Source organism: Hippocampus zosterae, chromosome 2 (genome assembly GCF_025434085.1).
Source record: "Hippocampus zosterae strain Florida chromosome 2, ASM2543408v3, whole genome shotgun sequence".
Classification (NCBI taxonomy): Eukaryota; Metazoa; Chordata; class Actinopteri; order Syngnathiformes; family Syngnathidae; genus Hippocampus; species Hippocampus zosterae.
This window is the reverse complement of record NC_067452.1, coordinates 14,178,100-14,191,428: the sequence shown is the minus strand read 5'-3', so window position 1 is coordinate 14,191,428 and position 13,329 is coordinate 14,178,100. Positions and strand designations below refer to the sequence as shown.

General features: G+C 43.8%; 1 protein-coding gene across 2 annotated transcripts in view; it reads left to right on the top strand.

The window, feature by feature from the left end:
- The first annotated feature begins 1,437 nt into the window (after positions 1-1,437).
- Positions 1,438-13,329, top strand: part of LOC127596072 (chemokine-like protein TAFA-1) — a 41,224-nt gene continuing 29,332 nt past the window's right edge. The window contains exons 1-2 of one of the 2 annotated variants that reach the window (XM_052058238.1): positions 1,438-1,830; positions 3,483-3,624. In XM_052058238.1, the coding sequence (XP_051914198.1) occupies positions 3,483-3,624 (142 nt within the window). In that variant the 5' untranslated portion in view covers positions 1,438-1,830. Of the gene's footprint in view, positions 1,831-3,479; positions 3,625-13,329 lie in introns of both variants that reach the window. The other variant, XM_052058237.1, reaches the window with a different exon arrangement.

Here is a 13,329-nt window from a genome sequence, read left to right as displayed (position 1 = left end):
CTCCTCTGAACTTAAGGTGTGCCCATACATAGGCGCCAGCGCATTCAAAATGGATGATTGTGTCAGGAAACAGACGCATGCGCGACGCCACAGTGTGCTCACTGCTTCAGCCCAGGAGAGCCGCACACAGACAATTAGACAAGACGAATCGCGTGAGGTTTCGATTGTGTGCAGTTATGCTCCCGTCTACCCGGGGATCTTTGCAGCCGTTTAACAGCAGAACACCGCAACATGGTAAATGGGCATCACAATGGCATCAAATAATATTTGCATGCCTCAGACATTGCATTCACCTATAGTGGAAGCACATTTCTGTGCTCCCTTGTGTCAGTATTTAAAATGGTTCTTAACTCCTCTTCTGATATATTTTTTAAGTGATTTCAGAGGGGATGTGAAAAGGGGAATTGTACAAATGAAAAGGATATTTTTGTTTTCATGTTTAGTATTTATTTTGGTAAAATTAGTATTTTGTTTTTGTTAAATTAAGGGAAAAAAGACAACTACTGTTTAACAAAGTTAAAGTAAAAATGTCTTATTTCCCTAAAAGGGCTATTTCTATTATTAAGCAGGCACAACTTAACAAAATAAAAGAGTTTCTGTGCCTCAACACAATACCTCTCATTATTTGCTGTGTACTGGCAAAGTGAAAATTTGTTATTTTCATGCACCCCATTATTGGTTGGTTGTGAGGAGTGTTGATTTGTATAAGCTTGGCCATACTAAATGGGCATATAGCCCTGCTCCCCATGACCGCCGTGCATGGGACCGAACCTTGGTCTTATTAAAAAAAAAAAAAGTGGACCGACAGCATTTCTAGTTGAGGACCACTGGTCTAGGTACTGCCAAGGTCTAAACAACGTGAAAAATTCTCGTTTCTTAAAAATCCCCTTGTATTATACTCCCACTTAATTGGGTTCTTTTTTCTTTTGCCAAAAAATGAGTGTTATTCACAGCATATTACAGTATGCTAAAAACTCGACTCAACTGTATTTATAGAGCACTTTCAAACAGCCATCGCTGCACACAAACTAAACTATGATCCTGCTATGTCGAGTTTCTTCTTTAGACAATTTAACCCCGCCCCCAATCCACACATACACACACACACACACACACACACACCATTCAGTACGCATGTTCTTTTCTCATATTTTCATATTTCATTTCGATGTTCCGAAAGGAAATTGCCATTTGCCGCCCACGGTGTTGTTGGTTTTTTTATAATGTGGGGCAGCCGTATGAGCAAGCAAATGGGGGCGTTGGGGGCGGGGGGCTGCCCCAGGTGATTCCGTCAGTATGTAAATGGAGGTTAACTTGTGGCACACATCGAGTTGAGCGCTTCCAGTCTCCCTCATTTGCATCTGCTCAGGTGCTGCAGTCCCACGCCATAGAATAAAATCCGGAGGCGGTTCTGCTGTCTTGAGGGCGTGTGTTAAGTGCCCCAAAGAGTCGCACGAGAACATTTGTGTCTCGGTACCGGCTGAGGGGGGAGTCAGTCAGAGCCTCTCGCTCTTGCTGGAAAGATGCGGACGGAGAGAGGAGAGATTCCACTCCACTTCAACGAGGACGACGTACATGTCGACACGGGCGAATAGACAGATGAAGTGAGTGGGAGCCGCTCGTGCAGGGGCAGCAGTGCGTTTTCCGACGTGAACATTCTCTTTCCCCTCATTGCTTGGGTCTGAGTCACTCCGGAGAAGCGGCGAGGAAGAGTAGAGTGGAGTTGTGCTCTCCGGTCGAGTTAGCGGATGGACTCGATATGAGCGGCATGGTGCATGGATTTGTGGCATTTCGTTGAGATATTTCTCTCACCGTGGACGGGTTGCTGAGGTGAGATGCGCCTTTACTCCTGGCTGTAAAGTCCGAGCGATAGCTGACTCCATGTGCTACCACGGCCGGAAAAAAATGTGACTTTTTCATGCCAAGCGTTGAGATGAATGCTCAGTCAAACAGAGGTTTGGAGGAACAGCGCAAATAATTTGCTGGAAGCTTCTTCTAGACGTGAACACATTCAGTATCTGCTCACAATTTTTAAATAAAAGTCTGAGCGTAAAGGTGAACGCAAACAAAAAAAGTACCGCAGGTCTTTTCGGTGTAATGAGCGGGCTGTGGACCCAACTTTGAACGACGAAATTGATTTCAGTCAACATGCCGGGTTGTTAGAGGGGGTAAAAATGTAACCACTGAAATAATGTCCTTCCTTCACCAGAAAAAAAGCACTGCTGCGGTTGTTATCTTCTCCGATTTGCTCCCTAAACAATGTGGTGCAACAGCTTTTCAGTCCTCTTTCCACCGTGTCACTGTCACATTATTGTGACAGACGCAGGAAAGCCTCGGCAGCCTCCTGCTCGTGAAATCATGTCCATTTTTCAAGTTGGAGTTTGGTTTGGAGGCAGGGACACTGCTCAGGAGTAGATGGGAATCATTTTGTCAGGGGAAATCTCGGTTGCACGGGAAAAAAAAAAAACTCCCGGCGATCTCTCCACATTTGCCGCCGCGTCGCTCCGGAGGAACACAGGGCAAACTAGCAAGACAAGCCACGAAGAACCAATTTAATGTCACTCAGTATCAAGCAGAAATACAGCCAAAGGCGCCCCCCCCCCCCACCACCACGACCACCAAAAAAGTGTCTAAGCTATTGTCATGATGATTATCTTTTTAATACTGTGTGCCCAATAGCTCATGTTTAAATAAAAAAACAATTTAGACCATGTCTTTGTCACTCACTTCTGCTTCCTTCATCTTAAAAGTCATCTGATATTGGACACAGGATTCCTAAGATGATTATTTTCTTAATAAAACACCAATAATCATGGATATGTCCACTTAAAAAAAGAGCTTCTAGCTGTGATTATGAAATGTCATTTCTTCGGTGGGCATGTACTCTCCCGTGGGACTGTGACTCTTTTCAATGTAGTTAGCGCTTTTACTACACAGCCCCAAATGTTATTTCTTGCTTTAATAAGGCAAATTGTTTTATTGAAGGACTAAAAAAAGTCTTCTGGAAGTATCTTAGAGCAAAATACACCAGAAGGGGACAGGGTAATTTCAAACACCATCCTATTTATTCCGTTGCATATTTTAAACGCTTCCCGTAACAACAACTTTGTACGAAAAAACAAACAAACAGTGGAAGCGCCGGAATTTGCCTTGCAGGCCAGTGCCATAAAAAACACGTTCTCAATATTGAGCCTTTATTTGTCTTAGCAATTGCTGCGTAAGTGATTTGCATGGATGTTTTTTTTCATTGAATCTCACCTCACTCAGCTTCCCAATTCAATGGAGTGCTCTGGCTGAACTAAATGGTAACTCGTAAGCTAAAATCCTCACAGACAACGATGGCCTTCTGCTGCTTCAGACACGATTGGCAAGGAGGCGCCTTTGGGTTTGAGTTTGTCAAAAACATGCCTTTAGCTTTTTGTTGACATGGGAGCCACGTATGCCCGCCGACGTTCACGGATTGTGAACGTGATCCTCAGCAGATGTGTCCTGTCATGTCCTGGCCGCTCTGCCTGTGCCTGTGGGTCAGCGTGACGGCCGTTCAGCTGTGTCAAGCCACCTTCTACGACACCATCCAGCAGCAGCGAGGGACCGGGCCCGGCCGCACCACCGTCCACGCAATCGGTGAGCTCTTTTCATTCCCATCTCCGCAAAGCCTCCCAAGGAGCTGATTATGTCTTTTCATGCAATTACTGCACAAAAGGAGCCACAGCCTTTGTGAGCGCTTCGGCTCCTTACCTTTAATTAGATTGTCACAAGCTCGCAAAGAGTGACTTCGATTTCCTCCGAGTTCATTTCGCTATCTCGATTGGAAATCGCATTTCTTAACCTTGCAGCAAATCAATGTTGGTGTTTTTCTGCTTTTCAACGCGTCTCAGCATGAAAGCGTACGTGCCGAGGACGACGGAACGCTAAAATATCATATGAACAGCAGCTCCCATATGTCCAGACGCTTCCTGACCTGATGGCTTTGATGTAGGGCTGTGTATCCATTCACATTTACAAAAACGATTCGACTTGATTCACAAGGGCTCGATTCACGATTCACTTTGATTTGCGATTCAGTTCAGGGTTTCATGCAGTAGAACGACTATTATCCTGATCTTCTGATTTCAAAAGTCTTAATCCATCAATTTGTTGTGTACGTCTGTGTAAATATAAGATGAGACGAGTCACCAAATTATTTGGTTTCGTTGTCATAACGGCCCTCTCAGGGAAGCCGTAATTACAAAGTGATTTATATTCGGAATTCGTGAATAAATGTATAGTTACAGTACATTAATCATGAATGTTAATGAACAGGACCTCATCAAAATACCGTATTTTCACGACTATAAGGCGCCATTAAAAGTCTTAAATTTTCTCCAAAATGGACAGGACGCCTTATGGTGCGGAGCGTCCTTTATATGCGCTGAGTTCCAAAATCTGACTGACAGCCGAGACGCTGTTTATATAGAGAAAAGGCGGAAGTGACTGTGAAAGACGTCGGCCAATCAGGGAAGGGTGGGCGTGTATATATACATATATGGAGAGGGAGAGAGAGGGAGAGAGAGGACAGACAAGCTAGTCCGCCAATGGTGAAGGGTGGGCGTGTAAGTGGACGCCTCAAGCCAGTACCAACACTTGTATAGCGTGTGGCAATGTGCATTGTTGCAAAACAACTCCGGTTTTGGTTTCTAAGAACCCCTGAAAATAAATTCGACAAAGAGACATGCCTACGAAGCTCAGTTAAAACTTAAAGCCACCGGTTATGCTTTTGGCATGCGTGACCATCTCACAGCAGCGGTGAAAAATCAAGTCAAGCAAATGAACTCTGAGCTTGCCGTTATTCCCGGAGGCTTGACTAAAGAACTCCAACCGCTGGACATTGGCATCAACCAGGCGTTCAAAGTAAAGTTGCGAACAGCATGGGAACAATGATCGATGGCAAACACAACTTTACAAAGAGTGAGAGGCAGCGCTGGGCGAGTTACGCCACAATACGCAACAACGAGAGGGAACGCGGCGTTTTTGATGGATTACGGTACTTGCACAATTGTTCAATTCTTTCTACACACACACGCGCTGCCACCATGTTTCGCTCTGTTCTTTACTTTCAAATGTGGGAAAGCTTCACACGAGAGAAATGTTGACTTTGCTGTTGCTACTCCTTCTTTCCGCTCGGCAATGCGTAGCAACTCACACTAGCATGTGATGCATTCAATGACAACTGAGATGTGCAGTCCTCTGCTTCTGATACAGAGGATGAGGACTTTGATGGATTTCTGGGTGATGATTGATCGAAAACGTGAGAACATTGTACGATGGCTAAATAAAATACACCCGAACTCAGTTCTGCTTTCGTTGCCTTTTTAAAAACATGTTTTTATCTTATCTGTATGTCTTGGCATGCTACCGTATGCTTCAAGCTAACGTGTTAGAGTGCGCGCATGCATGCCGTATGTTTAAGCTGGCGTATGTTTTACCACTGTAAAACTGCGGCTATTCGTACGATGCGTCCTGTGTATGTGTAAAATACAGAAATGTCACGCATTAATGAGACTGCGGCCATTAGTACGATGCGTCGAATAGTCGTGAAAATACGGTAATAATAACCGAAACCAATTCCAACCCGGCTGGCTGTGTAAGTAAAATGGGTGCTACAGATCCTTTTACGTCACGATTTTACAGCAGGGGTGCCCATCCCGTCGATCATGATCGACTGGTCGCCCGTGGACTGGTCCCACCGCGATCACACGGGGGTGGGGGGTAAGAATTGTGTGTCTGTGGGCATTATTATTATATATATTTTTGTGTGTTAGTGCACACTGCATCGGCTTCACTTTCACAAAAAAAGTAGTTACAAAAATAAAATAAAAAAGCAGTTCACCTTTAACCGACATTATTAATATGACTGTGTGTGTTCTCAATGTAAATATTCATACTTTTGAGTTCGAGCAAGGAGTTTCAGTTATTTGCAGCATTGTATCTTCTGAGAATGTCTTCCATGTGAAAGTAAAATTGGTGATGCATGAAATCCTTAACTGAATTGCAAATCAAAGTGAATCACGCCCTTGTGAATTGAATCAAATCAATTTTGGAAAATGGAATGGTAGAGGTGGCACTCGAAGGCAAGTGTCTGGTGGCCAGGCCTGCTCCCATTGGACCCGTCCAGGCTCACCCCGAAAGGACAACGTGGGCTCGCCACCTGTGAGTGTGGCCAAAGGGGTCGGATGCGTGGTGAGCCTTTCCCGCCCGATCCCTCGGTACAGCTGGCTCTAAGTCTGGAAATGGAATGTCACCTCTCTGGCAGGGAAAGTGCATGAGCTGGTGTGTGAGGCTGAGAAGTTCCGACTAGATGTAGTTGGACTTGCTTCAACACACTGCCTGGGCTCTGATACCAGTCCTCTCAAGATGGTTTAGACTCTTTTCCACACAGGAATTGCCCACTGTGAGAGACGCAGAGCAGGTGTGGGCAAATTTATTGACCACCGCCTTAGCGTCTGTCAGGGTTCGTACGGGTCCTTAAAGTACATAAAAAAAAAAAAAGTAAAAAGTTGTAAAATTATGTACATAATTGTCCATAATTTTCAGGAAAAATTGTAAAATCCATAAAAAACCATAAAAATTAACCTGTGGTGTTCATTTCATTTGTGTATGTCATTTTCTACACCCTTCCAATTAATAGTTTTGTCGTAAAATGCGCCTGGCGCCGTTCCCGTCAAACCCCGCTGTCGAGCTACATGCCTTCGCCGTCTCCGATCAGTTCCGATGATGATCACGTGATCACTTCGGGTCATTTTGGGTGCCTGTATTTTCTGGAATTAGCTACTCATCGAAATTAACATCCTCAGCTTGTGACAGACAGACAAATATGCCGGCACAATGTCACTTTCAAGTGGCATGGCTGGAACAGCCGGAATTACGTGATTGGGTCGGAAAAGTTGCCGGCGATAATACGTCGGCCTACTGCCGAGTGTGCAAGAAGGGCATCTCCGTGAAAAGTTTGGGTGTTTCGGCGCTGAAGACTCACGCAAAAGGCTCGAAGCACATGAAAGGTATGTTACGTCGTCCATTTCATACAGGCCTATTTTCATTTTAACATACAGTATGTAACTAGCGGGCGTAGTTGTCAGTAAATGAATTGATCGTAGTGTTCTGTTCTGTGTTTTATAGTGTCTGTGTATTACATTGCTACAGTGAAACGGCAAGAACATTTTCACCACGGGACTTTTCACGATCAAATTTTATCTCAGATGTAAACACACGTACATAAAAAAACATATATGTGTACTTTTTATTTTTATTCCAATAGTGCGTAAGCACACAAGCATACACTTATTTGACATTTCATATAGCCAGCGTACAAAGGAAAAAAAATGGGAAGGAAATTGCAAAATTAACGATCAGCATTCACTTTCACTGACATCGATTTCTTGCATAACGTCTTATACTTTGCTTTCTTCATTTTTTATTTGTATTACTTTTATCCTGTCTTAAAGCGTTTAAGCAACATCATCGTTCATCCTCGTGAGACTATTATACCATTAGCATATCTGCGAGACCGCCATATTGGATATTACTGGCGCGGAGGTAGAAACTAAAGTAAAGATCTTAGAAATTCTTAGCAAAATGTTGTAATACGAACGACTTTCAAGATGGTAACCTAGCGCATGCACTAGGGGTAGGGCCGTTACGAGGCACAAAATTAATAACGACACCTAGCGTCAAGGTTGAAGCTGCTAATTTCCATGTTGTTTTTTTCAGCAATGAAGTCTGTGTCATCAGTTCTGGGGAACATTGACGCACTAATCCAGGGTGACCGTGATAAGACCACCACCACCACCACCACCAGTCTTCAGACCTCCGGAGGAGCAGTTCAAAGCAAGATTCTTATTGCGGGGACACAGACCCTCAGTCCAGAAATCCTATGGACGCTGAAGTGTGTTGATTCTCATTATTCGTTTCATTCATGCAAATAAACTGACAAGCTGTTCAAGAGATTGTTTCCAGGGCATCATGTTTCAGAGACATTCTCATGTGGAGAAAATAAAGCCAGATATCTTGCAGAATTTGGAAGAGCTCCTCACTTTTCTTCTCTTCTGAAGAGTCGCATAAAGAAGGACAATGACTATGTTTTATTGTTTGATGAGACCATGAACTCAAAGACCAAAAACAAACAATTAGGCGTCCATATTCGAATCTGGCACCATGACAAGGTCTGCACTCGATACCTAACCTCGCAGTTCCTTGGGCATGCAGCTGCTACTGATCTGTTAGAACACTTTAATGCAGCAACATCAGATCTTCAGAGAAATGGCCTATTCCAGGTTTCAATGGATGGTTCCTCAGTGAACTGGTCTTTCTACGAAAAGCTGGCAAAGCAAATTGGAGATGAGACTGGGATGGGCCTTTTGAATAAGTCAAGTCAACAGTATTTATAGAGCACTTTCAAACAGCCATCGCTGCATACAAAGTGCTGTACATGGAGCGATTTAACATGCACAATAAACAGTAAGACGAATCGGTAATAAATGCGGTAGAAAGCACCAAGCAGTAAAATCAAGAGCAAATGTAAGTCATGATGAGTCGAATGCCAAAGAATACAAGTGAGTTTTGAGAAGGGTTTTGAAGATGGGCAGCGAGGAGGCTTGCCGAATGTTCAGTGGGAGGTCATTCCAGAGAGAGGGACCAGCAACAGAAAAGGCCCGATCCCCTCTGAGCCTCAGTTTAGTTCTTGGTACTTCTAATAATGTCTGGTCCACAGACCTGAGGCGCCGGGCAGGAGTGTAGGGGCGGATGAGCTCAGACAGGTAAGGTGGCGCGAGATTATTCAGAGAAATTTGAAAACAAATAGGAGGATCTTGAAAATAACTCTAAAATGAATGGGGAGCCAGTGAAGGAATGCCAGAGTAGGAGTTATGTGCTCCCTCCTAAGAGGCAGGCAGCGGCATTCTGGACCAGCTGAAGGCGCTTAATGGAGGACTGGCTGACTCCAAAGTAAAGGGCATTGCAGTAATCTAGTACAGTAATTTGTGCCATCCAGGTTTTGATTTCTTCCAGACAGGATAGGAGTGGCCTTAATGAGAAGACGTATTTCTTGGTATATTGGTAGTTGTGGCCGCCATGTGGTTCGTGGGGGGTTTCAAACAGGGGCTGTTGCTACAGGTTGGGGGGTGAATGGTATGTTTGAAAGTTCTCTATAAATACAGTTGACTTGACTTGACTTACCAGTGCATACTATCTTTTCAAAGATACTTCAGCCAGGTGACAAGATTTCACCAACATAACCGAGTGTACTGATTTCGCTTTGAAGTTCTGCAAACATAGATGGACTGAAAACGGACCTGTGTGTAGTTGGGTTCTGCTGTTATGGCCCCACTTGAAATCATATGTTCAAGCATGCGAAAGTAAAAAGGTAGCAAAACCCACGAGCAACTCCTATAGATCACTCCTTGAGGCAGCCAATGGCAAGTTGACAATTGCCAAACTTCTTCAGATCAATTGCCAGTACAGTAGAGCGATGCTTAGCCTTGTACCAAACTGACAAGCCCCTGTGTCCTTTTCTGGTTCATGACTTAGAGAAGATTTTGAGGAATTTTTTGCAGAAGTGTATCAAGTCAGTTGCATTGCTCAAAGCGTCTATTGTGTATGAGTTGACAAAAATTGATCTTGAGAAAGAGAAGCTTGAGAATAGCAAAATTGAGATTGGGTTCAAGGCTCAAAATGAATTAAAGGCACAGAAAAAAGCCAAAGCAATAGGCGACCTCCAAGTGCTTGAGTTTAGAGAAGAATGCAGGAGGTGGTGAAATTTGTCAACCAGATTCTTGACAGGTCTCCCATCAAGTACTCACTCGCTCGGAATATGGTTTGTCTAGACCCGAGATTGATGGTGAAATCTAATGATCAAGAGCTGTCAAAGAACACATTCAAGAGGTTGTTGGAAAACCTGAATAAACTGAAACAAGTTGATGAAGATACAATACAATACAATACATGCTGATTTACATAGCGCTTTCACAACAGCGGCAGGTGTAACAAAGCGCTTATGATGTAGATCAGTTGGTGACAAGCTTTGTTGAATTCATGCAAAGCATAGCTGGTGGTGAAATGAAGTCTCGTTTTGAGGACTTCAAAGTTGAAGATGACAGGTTAGATGAGTTGTTCTATGACTGCATGGCTAAAAATGAGACAAGGTTTGGGAAGCTGTGGGGTCTTGTGCGCAGATTGTTACTTATTTCTCATGGCCAGGCATCTTCTCTCTTAACAGACAAATAGAAAAAGACAACATGGGTGAAGGCAGGAGTGTTGCTCTCAGGCAGATAACTGATCATCTCATACTTGTAGATCTCCAAGAACTTTCAAAAAAGATTGAGGAGTTGTTGAATGTTCTTTGTATACTTTATTTGATGAATTCAAGTTGTTTTCATTTTCCTACCTGTCATACAGTTGGGAAAATGAAAATTTGACATCCAGTATGTCAAATAAAGGGTTAGCCGATTGCCCCCAAAAATAAAGATGTGCCCTTCCTTTGGCAGCAATGATTTGTACACCAGCTCAGTGATATGTGGTTTTCTATTCAGTTTGCGTATTCCTGAGCGGGCATTAAATCCACCGTGAACCCCCTGCTGAATGGAGAAAAAGTCCACAAAAAATGGCTAAATTGGTCCTCAAAAGTCAATAAAAGGTCCATAAATAAAAAGCAAGTGGATGAGTGGGAACTCTGTCTGTGCATTGGGGTTCACTCTGGTGGATCAGAGGGTAGCCCCCCACTTCCTTTTGGTTTGAGACAGGTTCTGACTGTTGTTTGTGCTTATGCGGCAAACAACACTTCAGAGCACCGACCCTTTTTGGAGTCTTTGGAGAGTATGCTGGAAAGTGCTCGTTTGGCTCCGTGACGTCCGTGCTCATGTGGGTAGTGACAGTGAGGCCTGCAGGGGTGTGATTGAGAGGAATGTCTCTTGTCAACAAGTCAAGTCAAGTCAACAGTATTTATAGAGCACTTTCAAACAGCCATCGCTGCATACAAAGTGCTGTACATGGAGCGATTTAACATATACAATAAACAGTAAGACGAATCAGTAATAAGTAATAAGTAATAAGGCGGTAGAAAGCACCAAGCAGTATAACCAATAGCAAATCTAAGTCATGCTGAGTCAAACGCCAAAGAATACAAGTGAGTTTTGAGGAGGGATTTAAAGATGGGCAGCGAGGAGGCTTGCCGAATGTTCAGTGGGAGGTCATTCCAGAGAGATGGACCAGCAACAGAAAAGGCTCGATCCCCTCTGAGCCTCAGTTTAGTTCTTGGTACGTCTAGCAAAGACTGGTCCACAGACCTGAGGCGCCGGGCAGGGGTGTAGGGGCGTATGAGCTCAGAGAGGTAAGGTGGCGCGAGATTATTCAGAGATTTGAAAACAAAGAGGAGGATCTTAAAAATAATTCTAAAATGAATGGGGAGCCAGTGAAGGGATGCCAAAGTAGGAGTTATATGCTCCCTCTTGTGAACAGTAGCGTTCTGTTACTGGACCACTGCTCTTGTCATGTTCATAAGTGCACCAGGACATCCTAGGTTGCAGTTCGATGATCGACTTTGTCTTATGTTGTGTCATCTGGCAGCATGTCTTGGACACTCCGGTGAAGAGAGGGGCAGAGCTGTCAGCTGGTGTGTTGGCTCCGATGGTAAGGGAAGATGCCTGTCCGAAACCTTTTATGAGGGTTTTCTGGGAACATCTTGTAGAATACCCCTTCAGAAAGAGTTTGAACTCCCACCTACGGCAGAGCTTTGCCCACGTCCCATTGAGTCCAATTGGACCATGTTCCATGTCTCATTGTGGAGGCAGCTGATCGGAGCTGTGGCCATAAGGTTGTAACGACTTGGGAACACCTCGGGATCTCCCAAGAGGAACTGGACGATGTGGCTGGGAAGAGTGAAGTCTCTGCTTGCCTGCCTGAGCTGCTACATCCGCGACTCGAACTTGGATAAGCGGAAGAGAATGAATGACTGATTGAATCGAAACCCAGCCCTACTCATTCGATACTGATATGAGTGAGTTTATCATTTTTTATATGCCTTTCGCAGGAGAATGATTTGTTCAATTACAATTCTGAAGAGATGTATCTCCTTGATGATGTACAGTATTAGAGATATGTGTATTACATCTAATCAGCATACATAAGTTTTCTATTCATACCATTTCATGTGAGTTCCAGATTTCATGAATCGATATGGGGCTATGAAAAGGAAAATTGATTCAAATTGTTTTTGTTCAACCGAGGTGTACTTTTATGCTTGATGCTTATTGCATATGCATATTATTAAGGAGTTTTTCCCCCCCTCCCACAGCAACCCTTGAACAAGGTTTGTTCTCCAAAATTGTAATGCCATGATCTCTCCTGCTTGTCACAGTGGAGTTTGGCCACTGCAAAGGTCTGAAGCAACCTCAACTGGCAGGCTATAATTGTTCATACAAATATAATTGTTATATAATTGTTCATTCACTTTTTCTCTCTAACATTAGATCCAATGACAAAATGTGAGGGGGCTGGTGGGGTGAACATGTGGTTAGCTGGAGGCAAGCGCTGGAGTTTTGGTTGCTATGGTTGCACTCTTGATGGAAACTAGACTGAAACTTAGCCTACTCCTCTAGTTTGTTTCAGTGAAAAGGGGCTTTCAAGGTAGCATATTTATATCATGACAAACCTAATGAATCATTCCACCTTCTAAGACGGGACTAAGGTATTTGTTGGAATTGGATGATCCTTTAATTCAATGCCTGCCAATGATTTATTGCATGAATATTGAATGTGAGGTGAAGTCGTTTGTGAAGACCCATTTTCCACTTGCTAGTTCTTCGTTAAGATCGGACCTTAATTGGATTCAGTTCTTTCTTGGGATTCTCCCATTTTCAGTACCTTTTGCAATTTCCTCCTTGAGTCTGCAGCGGATTTTCATGCTACATTGCCTGCACTCAATTTGCTCAGCAACAACGACAGCAAACCTTGTCAAATTTAATTGAACAGAAAATGACCAAACCATAGTCACTGAACTTTTGTTTGGGGAGGTGTGTAAAAGTGTTTCCCTCCTCCACACTAGATGGAGATAAAGGCGTCGCTACTGCGAAGGATGAATGCATCTTCCGTTTGCATACTTGACATTGCATCTGACATATCAAGGAAAACCAATAGCAGCGATTAGTTCCAAAGATCCAATTGGTTTGGTCTGAGCCCTCCGCCTCCGTGGCTTGTTGTCACTCATGGAGAAATGAGATGCCACCTTTATGGGCACGGGATGGGCTGCCCGTCCAGATTGAGCCTGACACTGAGACATTCAGGGCTCTGTTTTGTGCGGCT